The sequence below is a fragment of the Styela clava genome, chromosome 5 (genome assembly GCF_964204865.1).
Source record: "Styela clava chromosome 5, kaStyClav1.hap1.2, whole genome shotgun sequence".
Lineage (NCBI taxonomy): Eukaryota > Metazoa > Chordata > Ascidiacea > Stolidobranchia > Styelidae > Styela > Styela clava.
The window spans coordinates 21040515-21059172 of NC_135254.1; the positions used below are offsets into that span (position 1 = coordinate 21040515).

General features: G+C 33.2%; 1 protein-coding gene across 13 annotated transcripts; it reads left to right on the plus strand.

Moving 5' to 3' along the window:
- On the plus strand, window positions 1-16374 carry LOC120345048 (A disintegrin and metalloproteinase with thrombospondin motifs gon-1-like). 13 transcript variants are annotated; one of them, XM_078113051.1, is made up of 30 exons: window positions 3-169; window positions 385-555; window positions 1260-1334; window positions 1405-1473; window positions 1762-1806; window positions 2617-2808; window positions 3325-3372; window positions 4568-4609; window positions 5759-5959; window positions 6056-6097; window positions 6342-6425; window positions 6536-6571; window positions 7137-7178; window positions 7582-7782; window positions 7971-8012; window positions 8443-8484; window positions 8943-8984; window positions 9388-9588; window positions 9777-9818; window positions 10249-10290; window positions 11100-11141; window positions 11512-11712; window positions 11962-12003; window positions 12432-12473; window positions 12898-13050; window positions 14396-14479; window positions 14638-14834; window positions 15319-15493; window positions 15565-15603; window positions 15966-16374. In XM_078113051.1, the coding sequence occupies exons 1-30, from the start codon at window positions 97-99 to the stop codon at window positions 16052-16054; spliced, it is 2796 nt and encodes a 931-aa protein (XP_077969177.1). In that variant the 5' UTR covers window positions 3-96; the 3' UTR covers window positions 16055-16374. The 13 variants fall into 13 exon arrangements, with proteins under 13 accessions (XP_077969187.1, XP_077969188.1, XP_077969181.1 ...); XM_078113052.1 differs by having other exon boundaries at window positions 1426-1473; window positions 6530-6571; XM_078113050.1 differs by having other exon boundaries at window positions 5-169; window positions 6530-6571.
- Window positions 16375-18658: the final 2284 nt, after the last annotated feature.

Consider the following 18658-nt stretch of genomic DNA (forward strand, 5'->3'; position numbering starts at 1 on the left):
TTTGATTTGTTGGCATAGTCATAACCAACATTACATTTTTTCAAATAAACTAGTTGATAGATACATCCGTAGGTGTGTGTGATTGGTACAACAAATATGAAATATTTGTTTTGTTTATGCGGGGTGATTCTGGCTTTTTGGATTACGGAAAATAGCGTAGCTCAAAAAGGTAATTATTCAATACTTTCATATGTATACTAATATATGTATATATTTTGGTTAATCCATAATATTATATTCATGCATTTGATACTTGATTCGTGTAGCTTACTTACGCAGTGGGTGATTAAAATAATCTAATGGCATGAATCTATTTTATGCTCTTTTTATTTTGGTTTCTTATTTTGCATGTGGTTTGAATAAAATTATTTTATTCGTCTTCAGCTCGTCCAATTAAGTGGGGTGCACCGTGGGGTAACTGGTCAAAATGTTCAGTTACATGCGGTGGTGGGACGAAAGAAAGGTCGAAATATTGTACAACACCTGGAGTGCTAGAAAGCAGATGCGTCAGAACAAGAAGAAGACCTTGTAACATAAAAAAATGTCCAGACATAGGTGTGTATCGTTTTTTTTTTCTTTCAGCATATCAATAATTATAAATAGAAACAAACTTACTATGAAGTGCAATATACGCATTGTGCGTGCTATAGAATTTCAGTCTCAAGTTAACTTGTAAAATATTTAGTCAGCTAAAAAGGTAATATTATGTACATGTCTATCTATATCAAATGAACAATGCCCGCCTTTCAATCTTTAGTTTCTAATCTGATAAAATCACTACACGCAATATAGAATGACAATATTAATTTCAAATAATCGTGTCAAATTCCACTAGGCTGGCAATTTTAACAGATATTTATATACCACTTGAAGAATGTATATTATGAGCCCGGTCGATATGACACTTTGTATGGTATTAAAACACATAAATGGGCAAGATAAAATTCCTGCTTTCCCTTTATTATAAATGTATTTATAAATGTTTGAAAGGTGAGAACAAAACGAGTTACATTGTGGGCATTCATCATTCCATCTGTCTTAAAATTTCATTCTATTATTTACTGATTGATATCAGTTCTATATATTAAACCAATGTTCCAGTTGAAAATTGGGAAGATAATTAGATTGAAAAAGAGCCATAATTTCTTTAATGCCATTTCACTACGTCTTTGAAACAGTTATATCAAAATTAGAAAAAATTTCCATGCGCATTTTTATTTCAGGTAACTCAGATTGATAAAATACTTATTTCGTTTTAGTTCCGCCACCCACTGCCGACCTCCCTGTTTTGACAGAAACGACTGGTCCTCCGAAGCCGATGCCTGAATATATCGGTATGTATTAACATTCTACGACCTGCGTCAACAAAAAAAGTGTGTATTTTTTTTCTCTCTTATACTTTAGATACTTCGCCTGAACCAACAGCTATTCCAGAACCAACTGGAACGCCTATGCCAATGCCAGAATCAACAGGTATACAATTTACAAGCAATTTAGCTCTAAAAAATGCATCTACCGCGGGGTTTCTAAATTTCTATGCTCCTCTAACTCATTTTCACCGCCTAACAAATCTTAGTTCCACAAAACCTTTAATAAAAATTTTGAGTATCCCAAAAATGTCTTTTCAATAATGAAACTTAAATTTCAACAAAATACTTCCAGCTATGACGTATATGAACATTTTATTTTATCCGACTTAATTAATATATTCAGTATAGTGTACGCATATACATATTGCTTATTTTTATTAAATACTTTTAGACACGCCAATTCCGTGGCCCGAAGGCGTTGATGGAAGTGATGTTGGTGAGTGGTTGAGTAGATAAATTGAATCGAAAAGTGATTTTAATCTGTCGATAAAAAATTGATTTACCGTTGAACTTTTTTTTTTACAACTTGATAATTTCCTCTCAAGATGAGAACCATTCAACATCATATACTCAAACAAGATAGTTGGTACTCCCGTGGTTTGTGTACTAGATACATAGATAGTTTACATAGTTTACAACCGCCTATAAAATACATAGTCTAAATAATAAATAAATGTTGCTACCCTTTTGCACAAACATCAAATGACCTCGGTCAATGCTGATATCATCTTTCACATAATTGAGAATCTCTTGTTATATTTATTGTCGCCGAAAATTATACAATGTTTTTGTGATTATCTTGGTTTAATTATACAATATGTTTGGTATTTACTATCGACTGTTTAAGTACATCTAATATATTCTAATTTTTTTCCATTATAACAAAATGCGCGGGTAGTTTAATACACATATGGGTATATTATTTTACATTGTTATAGTTTGGAATAAGTTACTGATGTACTATATCTAGAGATGTGTTATAATATTTGGGCTGTCACCTATCCAGTTGAACAATCTATATCAAAATATATGTTTCGAGGATTTCAACCATTGCATGAGTGGAGCTTATTAGATTTTAAGTTGTATTTGTTGCTGCGAATTGATAATTTTGTCAGGTTCTAGAGTTCCTGATTTTGAACTATTCTCATTAATTGCATTTCGAATATTAAACATAAAACGTACTCTACACAAAGTTAGATATTTAGCCTTGATTTTCAATAATATCGATACATTATACATAACTCAGATTATACCTTGGCACCATGGGGTGACTGGTCAGATTGTAGTGTGGTGTGTGGTGGAGGCGTAAAATACAGAACTAGAGAATGTGAAAAACCAAATGGAAGACCTGAGTGCGAAGGAGCAGATGCAGAAGAATGCAACATAATGCCTTGCGATGATGGATCTGTCGGTGAACCAATCCCAATAATGCCAACAGGTCTGCTCTTTCATTTGGTGAAAGTGGAGCAACAGATTTCATTTGTACAATATACTGGGAGCGAATTGCAGGCATTTTGTGAAAAACTTGTTATCTATAATCTGTGATTATGAATGCGTGTATACAGAAAAAATAAGCATTGCAAATTATGGGCTAAACATCAAACATAAAAAAGTAGATGAAATGTCCCATTCGAACTTTGAAAATCTTTCACACACACGAGAATATGGTATCGTAGTGTGGTCCAGTTTGAAATCCTATATAAAGTTAGTTGTTCACTGCATCGGGAATTTCAAAAATCTTCGGAAAATTCGAATAAGTTGTCGCGATTTTTCCCAGACGAGTTTTTAGTCGTCAAACACAATCTCCAAAGAAAATTACGTTTCAAGTTTGATACAGCATACTTATTTTCGTTGTTGCTGCGATTTTTTACGCAAAATTTTAAATAATTTCTTGTTTAAAATACAGTTTTTATTTGATTTCTTCCACTCTTATTTTTTTCTTATTTAATTTCAGTCGATCCCGAGACATGGCCTGAGGGAGATGGAAAACTCGACATAAAGGGTATGCTATTTGATTTGCTGACTCCGAATTTTTTTATTCGATTTTTAATATTATTCTTTATATTCCAAGTATATTTGTTTTATATATACATACACGAATTTTTGTTGTGTACAGATTTTTCTTTGTCAAGAAATGTACTTAATTACGAGGAATCGATCCCTTCAAAGATGATATAATTAGAAATGTTATAAATACAGTACGATTGCCGTGAAGCGGAAATTTATATAATATGCTGACATTTTTCCAAAACGCCTTTGTCAGGGCGGAATTTTGAAACTTGCGAAATCCCCATTTTTTGCGAATATCCTTTATATTTTAGTTCTAATTTTGCAGTAGTCAATTTTTTGACATTAATTAAACAGAATAATTTAACATAAATTGAAGTACAAATCTTTACAATTTATTATGGCATAAAAGAATTTTTTTATTAATACACACAAAGAATGTAAATGCGATGATTATTTAGCGAATACCCACTTTTGTTTTTCTTTTATGGTTTTGATAGAGTAAATGAGGTTTTGTTTTTTTATCAAATCTAAAAAACAGCCTTTTTTAAAACAAGGGCTTGCTTTTGATCAATTTTTTTCTGTATCTTTTGTATTTTTTTTTTATCGAAATACCCCTTGCATCGCCGTGAAACTATAGGCTAATATGTTGAGTATTGGCAGCTGCACACGCTACCAGAATAATATGATAAGAGCTTTGTAAAATTTTAAACTGATATTATTCTGAAATATTTCAGCAGTAATAACAGTGTTTGATTATTGTTTTGTGCGGGTCGACTTCCCGATTTTTAGATAAAATGAAATTTGAGTTTTTGTTGACGTGCAGCATAACGCGATTCGATTCACAACCTTATCAAAAGATTTCAAACCACAGACAAATATTATGGAAACATTTTCACCAGAATTACAATATTGGTGGAATGTGAAATGATACTTTTTTTCCTATCCATATATTCCGTGTATAATGGAAAGAAGTAAAATGTTGAATATTTTTGTGAGCTATCCAGGCAATTCTTCTGTCTAAAATTTAAGGGTAATTTAAATGACACAAAACTTGAACGATTTTTAAAATATATACACCGTTCTAAAATGTTTATCTAACATTTTATATATATATTAATATGTAGATATGTAAAACATGTATACTGATATTATTTAATTCATACGTGTCTATTTGTCACCACATTCAGATGAAGGAGCAGATCCAGAAGGCCAAGTAAAAATACGAGGAGGTAAGTAATGCTTACTTACAACGCTATCAAGACTCCATAGGGTGTACAAACCGTTTGAATAAGCGATACTCTTTTCAAACCGTAACAGGCACCCAGAGAATTACTTAGTCGCTTCTGGCGCGTCGGTGATTATTTTAATTGGAGCTGCCTCCGCGCACTTTGATTTGATCAAACTCGTAAAAATACCGGTAGTTGGTTAACCATACTGAGATAAATTCGTTTTTTTTTTCATTCAAAATCGCAATATAAAAATAACTTTTTAATCCCACGGCAAAGTCGTGTTCAATTCGTTTTCTAATCGTTCATGGATCGCAATATATTACATTTATCAGTTTCTAAATCTTATTTTGTATTCATAAAATAGTTTTACCGTGGCCTGAAGGTGACCCATTGGCAAAAGATAAGCTATATACTATGAAATCATCTTTTGCGGTATTTTTGTTAACACAAACTCTCCAAAATATGTTCATATAACACGAGGAAACTTTTATCATTAAAATGTGGAATGACTGGAGACCTGAAAATCACATTAGATGCAAAACTCAGTTAACACTAATTCATTCTGCTCAAAATTGTAGCGACAACGATGGCGGATCGCCGTATCACAAAGTTGAAGCAGTTGTTTGTTGTAAGACACGCGGAGTAAACCTGTTGATCGTTATCTTAATTGTTGTAGTTCGGATTCCTGTGGATGTTGCCGATTTTGTCTTCAACTATTAGAGTGATCAGTTTTAAATGTTTACTGTTTCAAAATAGGGATGTCTTCTGAAGTCATTTCTTTTATATTTAATAATATATTTTGGTCTACCCTTTGTCTTGTTATTTTACCCCTAGCGTATCATTTTTCAAAACTTGCACTTTCACGTGTTTTTTTTCCATACCGCGAAGTCTGACTAAGGATGTCAAATTTTGTTGAAAAATATGCCTACCAACCACAAAACCACGTCCAATTAAGTAGAAATGAAATGGTAAAATACTCCCAATCGGCGCACAGGGCTATTAGCCTGAAGACCGCGGGTTCCATTTATAATGGATTTATCTCGCTGTATTTCGCTCAATATTGTTTGTGTATCAAAACAATAATGTTGGAATGAATATTTACATTCGTCATTGTCATACGACTGTGGTTTTGATATACATGAATTTCAGATTATGATATGGCATCATGGGGTCCATGGTCTACTTGCAGTATGATTTGTGGCAGTGGTGTTCGATACAGAACACGTGAATGTGAAAAACCAAATGGAAGGCCAGAATGTGAGGAAACAGATGCCGATGTCTGCAACACAAATCCGTGTGATGATGGAGCACCTGTCGGCGAACCGCTTCCTACATATTCGTCATTGGAAGGTTGGTTTTTTAGATGACAACAATCGTAGTTCGTTTTTAGGACTGCAGAATGTTACCGGGTTCTACATAAAATTTGTTTGTACTTTCTTTTCGCAGATATAGATGAAATTCCCGAGGGAGAAACAATATTAATAGAAAGTGAGTCACTGTTGATGTTATATTGGGACCCATTGCACAGTAACTGAGACGCGGTGAAGAAAGCTCGAATAAGCCACATTTTATGGGGCACAGTTTTTCATAATAATATAATATTTTCATATTATTTAGAAGCGATGCAAACTGAAATAAAAATAAAAGTCCACCAAAATACAAATCAATTGCGTTTAAAACTGGTGTTAATTAGTGTGAACACAATTTCAAAGTTAGATTTTCAAAATTTCAGATTTGCCATGGCCTGAAGGAGAACAACCAGCTAAAGATGGAGCAACAGTCGACGGAACACTGCCAATAGATACGTCTTTGAAAGGTTCGAAGTTCGAATACTGATAACAATCATAGTTTTTTTGTCATGATCATTTGCTAATGGCAGTTTCATGTTTGAATAAATTTTGTTTATATTTCTATTCACAGATAAAGGTGCAGATCCCGAGGGAGAAACAGTAGTAATAGGAGGTGAGTATTGGTTAATCTAACACTCTTAATTAAACAGTGCAACATGTATAAAAAAAAAGGTAGTTCGGATAATATCAATTTTTTGACCGCGCAATGAATGTTTCATTTTTTAGCAATTCCAAAAATATCCAATTTTGGTAAATTGATTAGTTGGAAATGGGAATGAAAATCTGCAGAGACGTATAAATGCTCCAATAAATAAATATATCACATGTTCATCTCATTTGCGTAGCAACTGGGGCATACTTAATACGACGGTGCTTTATATGTAAGACACTCTCTAGATAAGACATTTTTAGTTGAACACAATGATTTATATTTGCACAGGATTGGGCAACAAAAAACTTGGATAAATAGAACCTCACTAGATCGCGTTAAAATCTGGTCACATACCGCAGTTAATGAAATTTTGAATTGGCAAACGATTTAACAGCATTTTCAGGAATATGTCCGATGCTTTACTGTATGGGATAAGATACGCTTCCAACGTTACCTAACATGAATGTAATATTACCGTTTAATTATTTTGGTAATCGGTATGAACTAAGAATTAAATTAAATTCAGAATTGCCTTGGCCAGAAGGAGAAACACCAGTTAAAGATATGGGTACGTATATATCCATCGCAAGATCAGTTCACAAAATTACACAGATAATGAATGACTCGTTCCACGGTCGTGTAATAATAAAATTTCAATGTACTTTCGGCTATGTAAGTCAAACTTTTTTGGAGTGGAGTTCAGAATAGAATGAAGCACGAAGCAAATTGTGAATACACTGCTAAAGATCACTAATTCAAGGACTACTTTTAAAAAATCATATTCCTATATTAAAACTAAAACAAATGGTATTGGCGCAAAAAAAAAACACAGTAAAAACCTGCCAGTATACGTGTTGAGATGTGTGGAATTACACAGTCATATAGTTAAACATATTATCGATCGTAAGCATATCAATGAGAGTGATTGCTACGAATACCAGACAAAATTCATACTATTGACCCGAATTTAGATTATGATATGGCATTATGGGGTCCATGGTCTGTTTGCGATATGAAGTGTGGCGGCGGCATGCGTTACAGAGCACGTGAATGCAAAAATCCAAACGGAAGACCAGAGTGTGAGGAAGCAGGCGAAGAGGCATGCAATACAGACCCGTGTGATGATGGATTACCAGTCGGTGAACCACTGCCAACGGATTATTCTTTGAAAGGTTTTGATAATTTATACTAAATGTTTTACTCGCGTTTTTTCTGATTATAAAATAATGAGCTGATTATTACAATATTCAAATATCTTCAAATCTTATATAAATATCAAATATATATCTATTCAAATCTTTTTCAAATTTGGTTCTTTATTTAAATTCATCGTATAATATCTTGCACTTCTATTCCATAGATAAAGATGCGGACCCGGAGGGACAAATCAAAATTACAGGAGGTGAGTAAAATTATTAAATCTACGTTACATATAACATTTAGATGTAACTGTGTTTAAACTACGTAAATCATACTTTTTATATAAAGACTGAAGAAAATTGCACTCCTTATTTTTATGCTAACTTCTTGATGACTGTAATTTTAAGAATCCTAATCATATTCAGATAATTCATAAACAATATTACCCCAAACAAGCATATAAATGTTACGGAAGACACATAATGTGTATAATGTAATAATTGTGGGCATGTTAAAATTACGGCGAATGTTCAAGTAGTATATTTTGAAGAAAGCTCAGACAATTTTTTGCAGCTCATTCTTGGGAAGTAAAACCACATTGTTTATGCGGTACAATATGTAAATTTTCGATTTCAAGATTACTTTCAGCCCGTAATTACATTTACATCGGTTCTTATATCTGTTTAATTCAGTTGTTCCGTGGCCTGAAGGTGAACCGCCTATGAAAGATAAAGGTATGTCGTTTTATTATCGTTTTGATCATATAAATATATGTCACACAACTAATCAAATATATATTCGATACGGTGCCCAAAATAATTCTTGATGAACTCGAAGCCTACAAGTTGGCAAACGAAATGAGCTGACAATATGAGGAAACTGATAGAAAAGCTAAATATATTCTATTGATATCGGATGTTACTTTGTTTTTGCAAGTTATCTTTATGTTACATCGGACAGCCTAAATTTATTGCTCGCAAATAGAACCTCACTAGATCGCGTTAAAATCTGGTCACATACCGCAGTTAATGAAATTTTGAATTGGCAAACGATTTAACAGCATTTTCAGGAATATGTCCGATGCTTTACTGTATGGGATAAGATACGCTTCCAACGTTACCTAACATGAATGTAATATTACCGTTTAATTATTTTGGTAATCGGTATGAACTAAGAATTAAATTAAATTCAGAATTGCCTTGGCCAGAAGGAGAAACACCAGTTAAAGATATGGGTACGTATATATCCATCGCAAGATCAGTTCACAAAATTACACAGATAATGAATGACTCGTTCCACGGTCGTGTAATAATAAAATTTCAATGTACTTTCGGCTATGTAAGTCAAACTTTTTTGGAGTGGAGTTCAGAATAGAATGAAGCACGAAGCAAATTGTGAATACACTGCTAAAGATCACTAATTCAAGGACTACTTTTAAAAAATCATATTCCTATATTAAAACTAAAACAAATGGTATTGGCGCAAAAAAAAAACACAGTAAAAACCTGCCAGTATACGTGTTGAGATGTGTGGAATTACACAGTCATATAGTTAAACATATTATCGATCGTAAGCATATCAATGAGAGTGATTGCTACGAATACCAGACAAAATTCATACTATTGACCCGAATTTAGATTATGATATGGCATTATGGGGTCCATGGTCTGTTTGCGATATGAAGTGTGGCGGCGGCATGCGTTACAGAACACGTGAATGCAAAAATCCAAACGGAAGACCAGAGTGTGAGGAAGCAGGCGAAGAGGCATGCAATACAGACCCGTGTGATGATGGATTACCAGTCGGTGAACCACTGCCAACGGATTATTCTTTGAAAGGTTTTGATAATTTATACTAAATGTTTTACTCGCGTTTTTTCTGATTATAAAATAATGAGCTGATTATTACAATATTCAAATATCTTCAAATCTTATATAAATATCAAATATATATCTATTCAAATCTTTTTCAAATTTGGTTCTTTATTTAAATTCATCGTATAATATCTTGCACTTCTATTCCATAGATAAAGATGTGGACCCGGAGGGACAAATCAAAATTACAGGAGGTGAGTAAAATTATTAAATCTACGTTACATATAACATTTAGATGTAACTGTGTTTAAACTACGTAAATCATACTTTTTATATAAAGACTGAAGAAAATTGCACTCCTTATTTTTATGCTAACTTCTTGATGACTGTAATTTTAAGAATCCTAATCATATTCAGATAATTCATAAACAATATTACCCCAAACAAGCATATAAATGTTACGGAAGACACATAATGTGTATAATGTAATAATTGTGGGCATGTTAAAATTACGGCGAATGTTCAAGTAGTATATTTTGAAGAAAGCTCAGACAATTTTTTGCAGCTCATTCTTGGGAAGTAAAACCACATTGTTTATGCGGTACAATATGTAAATTTTCGATTTCAAGATTACTTTCAGCCCGTAATTACATTTACATCGGTTCTTATATCTGTTTAATTCAGTTGTTCCGTGGCCTGAAGGTGAACCGCCTATGAAAGATAAAGGTATGTCGTTTTATTATCGTTTTGATCATATAAATATATGTCACACAACTAATCAAATATATATTCGATACGGTGCCCAAAATAATTCTTGATGAACTCGAAGCCTACAAGTTGGCAAACGAAATGAGCTGACAATATGAGGAAACTGATAGAAAAGCTAAATATATTCTATTGATATCGGATGTTACTTTGTTTTTGCAAGTTATCTTTATGTTACATCGGACAGCCTAAATTTATTGCTCGCAATCGTCCCGCTTGTAAGTTTCGAGATCTCGCTTTAATCAACCTTTGATAAAATTGGTTTGAATAATATAAATTTGTTGAGGGCGCAATGAATGTTTCATTTTCTAGCAATTACATAAAAATATCAAATGTTGGTAAATTGATCAGTTAGAAATGATAATGAAATTTCGCAGAAACGTAAATGCACTAGTAACTAAATATATCACATGTTTATCTCATTTACGTAGCAACTGGGACATACTCAATATGACGACGCTTTAGATTTAATTAAGAGACTGGCTAGATTTTATGTTGAACAGAATGATTTATATTTGCACAGGATTGAGCGATGAAAACTCAGATAAATAAAAGTTCACTAAATCGCGCTAAAATCTGGTCCACATACCGCTGCTTTAACGAAATTTTGAATTGGCGAACGATTTCACATCATTTTCAGGAATATGTCTGATGCGTTACTGTATGTCGTATGGAATAAGATAAGCTTCCAACGTTACCTGACATGAATGTAATATTAACGTTTAATTATTTTGTTAATCGGTATGAACTAAGAATTAAATTTAATCCAGAATTGCCTTGGCCAGAAGGAGAAACACCAGTTAAAGATATGGGTACGTATATATCCATCGCAATATCATTCACAAAATTACACAGATAATGACTCGTTCCATGGTCGTGTAATAATAAAATCTCAATGTACTTTAAGCTATGTAAGTCAAACACTTACTTGGAGTGAAGTTCAGGATAAAATTAAGAAGCACGGAGCAAATTATGAATACACCGCATTCCTATATTAAAACAAAAACAAATAGATGCTATTGTTGCAAAATACAGTAAAAATCTTCCAGTGTATGTGTTGAGATGTGTGGGATTATACAGTCAATACTAGTTATAGTTGAACATATAATCGATCATAACCACATCAATGAGAGTGATTGCTACAAATACCAGACAAAATTCATATTATTGACCCGAATTTAGATTATGATATGGCATTATGGGGTCCATGGTCAGTTTGCGATATGAAGTGTGGCGGCGGCATGCGCTACAGAACACGTGAATGCAAAAATCCAAACGGAAGACCAGAGTGTGAGGAAGCAGGCGAAGAGAAATGCAATACAGACCCGTGTGATGATGCATTACCAGTCGGTGAACCACTGCCAACGGATTATTCTTTGAAAGGTTTTGATAATTTATACCAAATGTTTTACTCGCGTTTTTGTGATTATAAAATAATGAACTGATTATTACAATATTCATCAAGATGACGCACAACCTGAACTCAGGTTGTGTACAAGGTCGGGGTTAAGGCTGTGCAACATCTTGGTGCGCATACTTCAGGAGTACCCAATATTCAAATATCCTGAATTTGTTTTTAATTTTGTTCTTTATTAAATTCATTGTATTATATCTTGTATTTCTATTGCATAGATAAAGATGCAGATCCGGAGGGACAAATCAAAATTACAGGAGGTGAGTAAAATTATCAAATCTACGTTAAATCTAACATTTAAATGTAACTGTGTTCAAACTAATTAAATCATACTTTTCGTGTGAAGATTGAAGAACATTGTACTCTTTGTTTTCATGGTAACCTCTTGACTGCAATTTTATTATCATGTTGATTGCACAAATCTTTTTCATATTTAGATAATTCATAAACAATAATATGCCAAACAAGCATATAAATGTTACGGAGGACACATAATGTGTAATGTAATAATTGTGGGCATGTTAAAAATACGCCGAAAGTTCAAGTAGTATAGGGTAAAAAAATTTCAGCGATTTTTTGAAGCACGTTCCTGGAAAGTACATTTTTTATACTTTATTCGATTCAATATGTCAATTTCCGATTTCAATATTACCTTCAGTCCATAATTACATTTATTTGTTTAATTCAGTTGTTCCGTGGCCTGAAGGTGAACCGCCTATGAAAGATAAAGGTATGTCGTTTTTATTATCGTTTCGATCATATAAATATATGTCATACCCATAATCAAATATATATCGGATACGGTGCCCAAAATAATAAGCTTACAAGTTGACAAACGAAATGAGCTGACAATATCAGGGAAAACTGATAGAAAAGTTAAATAAAAGGCTGGCTTGAATAAAAAAAACAATGTATCAGTAGACCAGTGTTAGTGTTAGCTTGATAAAGCTATGCAACATATGGCATGTTTGCATGATGGCAATCATAATTCAACAATATTTACTACACATGGGTGTATGCGACTTGATTTCATCATTACAATTTTTTAATCAATATAAGTTTCTGTTTCCCTGGAACACATTTTTTATTTAAATAAAATATATTATAATTGTTCGAAAGTGAAAAAATCAAATCAGTACTTTTATAATACATAGTAAAATACAAAGAGTGGGGTGATTGGGAAGAATGTTCCGCCTCTTGTGGTGGAGGAATGCGATTTCGAGTACGGGAATGTTTGAAGGAAAATGGTCAAAAAGAATGTGAAGATTCGCAAAGTGAAATGTGCAATGAAATGGATTGCCCAGAAGGTGACATAAGTGTTTGGAAACAATGATATTAATGTGCGAAAAGCAGTTACCGACTGAATAAGCCTAGATGTCTGTGAATGAAAACCATCAATCATAGAGTTTGCTCTCCCTTTCATTTTCAAAATATGTTTAGACTTTTTTTTTGGTTAAAAATGAAATACCGATGTATGAGGCAAATACTTAGAATTATGTTGAGTGTTTCTATAACAACAAAAGTGCTCATGACGTACGTGGAGTGGAACTATTGGGCCGCAACCCCGTTCTGTCGCCAGCAGCGCGTTTCAAGAAATTTTAAAACTTCAATTGTAATGTAAAACCAAGCACATGTAAATGCAAATTTAAAAGGAAAACTGTTAGGGTTTCGTTGAATAAAAAATATTCTTAAAATATTTTATTGCAATATGTGCAAAGCAATAAACTAAAATAGATTTCTTACTGATACATCGTATTTTCATAGACACATTTATTTCGAGATCAAACTTTTCTAACAGTTCTCCTTCATTTTTATTGTGAACTCAACATCATCTGCATAAACTTGTAATCTACAAATTTATCAAGAATTCTTGTGCGGCAATAAAATGCCATCTCGGGTTGCAATTCATGTGATAAAATCTGGATTATATAATATTCCAATTCTGCAATTGTTGCTTTTCTGGAAATTTAATAGATTATTTTGAACATCGCAACTTTGACTTAAAACAAGACGATTTTTCATTTTGACCTGTTTATATCCACATTCAGGCAGTTACATTGTCACAATACCGACCAAAACTGATGGTGGGTCAGAAAGGCCTATTAAATAATTTTATTTAAATATAAATAAAGGTAGAATGTTGCTTAAGCTCTTTAAATTTCACTAATGCGGGAAAAAAAGTTTGATTGTTGAAGCTACATAAATTTATAAAATTGTAAAACTGTTATTGTTATAAAATTGTAAGACGCAGGTAAGCAAAGTGCTTCTATGGCAAAGCCATTAGTAGACACATCTGTCTGAGTCACCAAAGACTTAGAACTTCAGATAAATATTACCAGGTACAACATGGCCGAGGCAGTTTTAACCACGCTTAACAAGTCAGAATTTCCACATTACACGCTAATAAAGAAATCCTTCTTTTTGCAATATCAAAATTATTTACAGATTTTAATGTTTAGATAGTTGTATGGTAACAATTCCATCAAAATCACCGACCACAGATAAATGTGATAAATTTTTTCTGGATAGAATCTTTATGTTTTTATTTTAACATAATACGCTTTAACTTAGTATGGGCATCGGTTCGGAATTATAAAAGTTTAGTTTGGTTGTTTAATACGCATAAAGGCTTAATGTATACACGCTTTACAGACCCAGAACCAAGCAGTTATGTTGTGACAACACCAACGAAATCAACACCCGCAAGTACAACGAGCAAGTCCTATGAAATGGGAAGTGGGTGAACACGTGTTCATTTGTCTGCTTTGAATAAAAAGTTTTTTAGAGTGGCTACTAATAAATCACCGATAAAGTTATCGAAGTTTGATCTTGACAATGAGCTGGCAAATATTAAATCCATTTGTTGGAGAAAACTTATATGCTGCTTCTTACAGAGTACGCGAGGAAAAAGATATGCGGAAATGACCAACTTCGGGCATCGGGAAATATCGTTAGAACAGCTGTATCTCCGTCATATCCTGCCAGCTATCCGAGTGGACTTGACTGTATGTGGACGATTTCTGCAAAACCTGGTCGACGAGTGAGAATAACAGTGAAAAACTTTAATATTTCGGAAGGAGATAAACTGACGGTAATTTTTTAGATCATAGATTTCATTTATCAATAAATTTTTTAAATTCAATTCAATAAGAGTTTTTTCTGTTTAGCAACCGCTTTTCAGGACTCAAAAAGTCATATAAATACTTGAATATATGATGATTTTGATAAGTTTTAAAATATCGCACGTGCCGCCCCTTTGGCCTTGCATTCATTGAGCGAATGCAATGAAAATATTTGTGATCATTCAAAATTGGCATAGAAGAGAAAGAGTTATTCTAAATATTAGTATTGAAATAACTCCTGCTTTTTACTACAATGAGTTTATAAAATCTTCCGAGTCATATTGAATTAGCATTTATTCACACAGTCATGACTCGGCTCTCGACATTTTCACTATTGTCGACTAATGACTGATACAGTGAATGGATGACACAGAGTAGGCACAATTTCTAACCTCTATATTATTTTATCTGGTGACGGAAGCGAATTATAATTACCGTTTGTAATATTTGTAGTTGCTGGAAGGACGCCCAAGACAAATACCTTACTCCAAAGCCAAAATCGCTACATTGACGGGAGAAGTGAAATCGGGGACTGAATATAGGTCTTTGAGTAGATTCCTAACAGTTCGTCTTCAAACAGCAAAAGACAGTAAGGGAGGGAAATATACCATAGCATATTCTTCGACAAGTAAGTGTTCAAGTATCTGTTCATCTCAAATGGATGTGGACCTAACCGAATTTTATTTTTATTTTTCATAGGCAGTAGATTAGAAGAGAACGACAAAATTGTCAACCCCGGTACGTTATTTGTATAATTGTTATTATTACAATGATATTATGAGTATAAACTTAAATGTAAAGATAGATTGAAAGGTAAAGATTGCTTAAAAAATAATTCTGAATTGACGCAACGTCACCAATCATTCACCTAACCGTAAGCACGTTACGACTTTGTATCATTTAAAAAGCTAGTGGTTTAAACTCTCTTATAGAAAATTTTCTAAATTTTATTTCTTATTTATTATTTTATGAAAGTTAACGACAAGCGCTAATTTTAAAATACTAAAAACGTCTGACTGTGATCCAGAGAATAAGCAATAATCAGCAATACTAATTCTCACTGATATTTCATTTGAATTGAAATCGTAAATTATTTTTAGCTGGCTCGCCTAGAGTGGAACTTTGGTACAGAATGCTGAGAACCTTTGCGAAGTGGTTTATGCGAATGTCAAACGGTTACAACGCTTAATCAGCCGAGTCGTCATCACAGAGAAAATTGAAATTAGATTTTAAATGCTTTCAGTTTTATGTAAATGTTTATGTGCATGAGGACATAGAAACAGCAACTCAATCAAAGCCTTCGTGAATTAAGGATTTCCTCATAGCAAAAAACCAACCAGTAAAACGGATATGGCAAAACGGCAGTAAATATTCACCGTTAGTTGCTATTATGATTATTATATACCGGTAACTATTATATTACCTATTATGAGTGGCTCGCTTATGCTCGTCTATCATGCCTGAATAAATCAAATGCTGGAGCTTACCAGTTGTTGTTATTGAACATGGAAAGTTTTCAAAGGCTTGTTTATGTTAAAATCAATTTTTAGTAGTTAGGTGGGATTTTGGGACTTCGCGGAAACCCGTTTTTTGGAATGTCGCATAATCAATGAACCCGTTCTTGTTTTTTGGTTTATTTACACTTTAGAAGTTACATCAGCGCAACAAATGAGACGTATGCACTGCAGCCGATGACCAGATTTATATTTGGGATTTCAAAAGTTTTATGGAATTATGTAAAATGTGTCATGTTAAGACTTCTCATGTAGTGACATACATTTTTTCTGAAATAGCGGGAAAGCTATTCTTGGTGAGTTCGGTACAGAAAAAAAAATCCGTTATTAAATTTGAATCTCGCCACTTGTTGGAGGTGCAGTTTTATGCTCAAACCATTCGAGTTAAATCGCATAATCGCAAAAAATCACTATTTTGCAGAAGAATGTAAATTTTTCCGACACGGGGTTATTTAAGAAAAATATTGTTGACTCAGATCCAGAGAGCCGGGTTGAATTTGATTACGTCGGGTATTGTTGTTTTGAGAGATGGAGCAGGAGTGTGCATGAAATTTAACATGACTTTGAATTGGTCGCTGCAAATTAGAGGTCTTCTGTAGGTCTAGTTCCATAGGAAAAATCAGAACGGGGTAGTTGAACAAATTTGATTTATAGTTTACTTCTTGTTTCACGTTTAGCGAATTCATATACCATCACTTTGAATTCTGCGGTAACCACCAAATAGGCACTTGACTAGGATATTTTATTTAAAATTACGCTGACGAGTTCTCGGTACTACGTCATCAACGGGCCATACTAATATGCGTTCGATTTCGGCAGGGTTAACTTTCAAAAATTAGAGTCTCACAAACGAAGTCCCATTTTACGTGAGCGGTGAACGCCAAAACCCACCCTCGAGCAAACTTCTTAATGGAAGCTTATGGCGAATAAAATGTTCATTATGTACATAAGAAAAAAAATGTTTTAAAAGTTTGTACCGTATGAAACGAGCTAATAGTTTGTATATAAAATATAAAATAATAATATAATAATAAAATATATAATAATATAAAAATGAATTGACCCGTCATCATTGAAAGACAGTATATAAATCAGCAACGAAAATTCTATTTCTATACGTGACAGCTCATTTATCCTCTTGCATTATAATACTGGCTACAGACAGCTGCAAACACTGTAAAAGCGACGCGCAATTCTTAACACGGAACAGCGAAAACTGCCCTACGTTATTACATTCCTTCTGGATATATTGATCAACGTAGCTAAATAGAGTATACCTGACTATAATACTGAAATAATATCCCGAACTTAGCACGAGGTCAAATAAGGACACTGACGTCTTAAAATTGAGGATAAGTCGCTGGCATTTTGCCGACTCCCGAAATACTTTTCGGTATATGTATAACTTGGTTACATATTCAATTTGCATAATTTACTTTGATAAAGCGTTTTAATATATATACAACATTATCATCAATTTTCTGTTATATAACGTGTCAGTGCAGTATGCACTAATTGCTACCAATCACGATTTGCAACTGTGCAAACTCATCTGTTTATAATTTACATCGTATCCTATTTGTATCTTACGCGTCTTCCAAGCAAGCATGTCTCGTGAGTCGTAAAAATGTGATAATTGAAATTATTTGACCAAAATTACCGAAATTTGGAATCCATTCAAAACTTTTATGGTCACGCCGTTTCACGTCTCGTGTCGTATTATCATTTATTAGTCCATGTTTTTTCTATTATTAGATTGTCTAGCAAGAGTGACACAACAAAAAATCCTCGTGCATTTTTACATTTTGTATAAAATACCTTATATGTGAAACAAACGATGGTAATATATTCAGCAATATACCGAGGAAGGAATTGCATCTTCAGTTTTATACTTGGTAGAACTCGGGAATGTATTTTCTGTAAAAAATTTTTAGCAGCAATAAGATGACAATCGTGAACATAGATGCCCCCAAAATTATTAGTGATTGAGTGATTTTGTGTTTGATTCAGGTCAATTTATTACGTTTAATGAGTGTGCATTGTTGTACATCCAAGTATCGTCAGACCGAAAACGAATAAAAGCTCCTAGTAGCGCAAATACAAAGCCATTCTTTTATATTTCAAAACCACGAAATCTGGTACAGAAATTAGTTTTGTGCATTGTGAATGACGCCAAGACTGAATAAAGTTGGAAATAATGATATAAAAAAAATCATATACGTATATTAGCAGTTAATATTAAGTCATGGGTAAAAATGTTAATGATACTGTTGTTCATC

Bases quoted from the DNA above. Each gene is read 5' to 3' on its own strand.
- LOC120345048 (XM_078113050.1), top strand. From the start codon at position 97: ATGAAATATTTGTTTTGTTTATGCGGGGTGATTCTGGCTTTTTGGATT. The intron at 9,589-9,776 runs GTTTTGATAATT...TCTATTCCATAG, and splicing joins AACGGATTATTCTTTGAAAG to ATAAAGATGTGGACCCGGAG. The intron at 9,819-10,248 runs GTGAGTAAAATT...TGTTTAATTCAG, and splicing joins ACAAATCAAAATTACAGGAG to TTGTTCCGTGGCCTGAAGGT.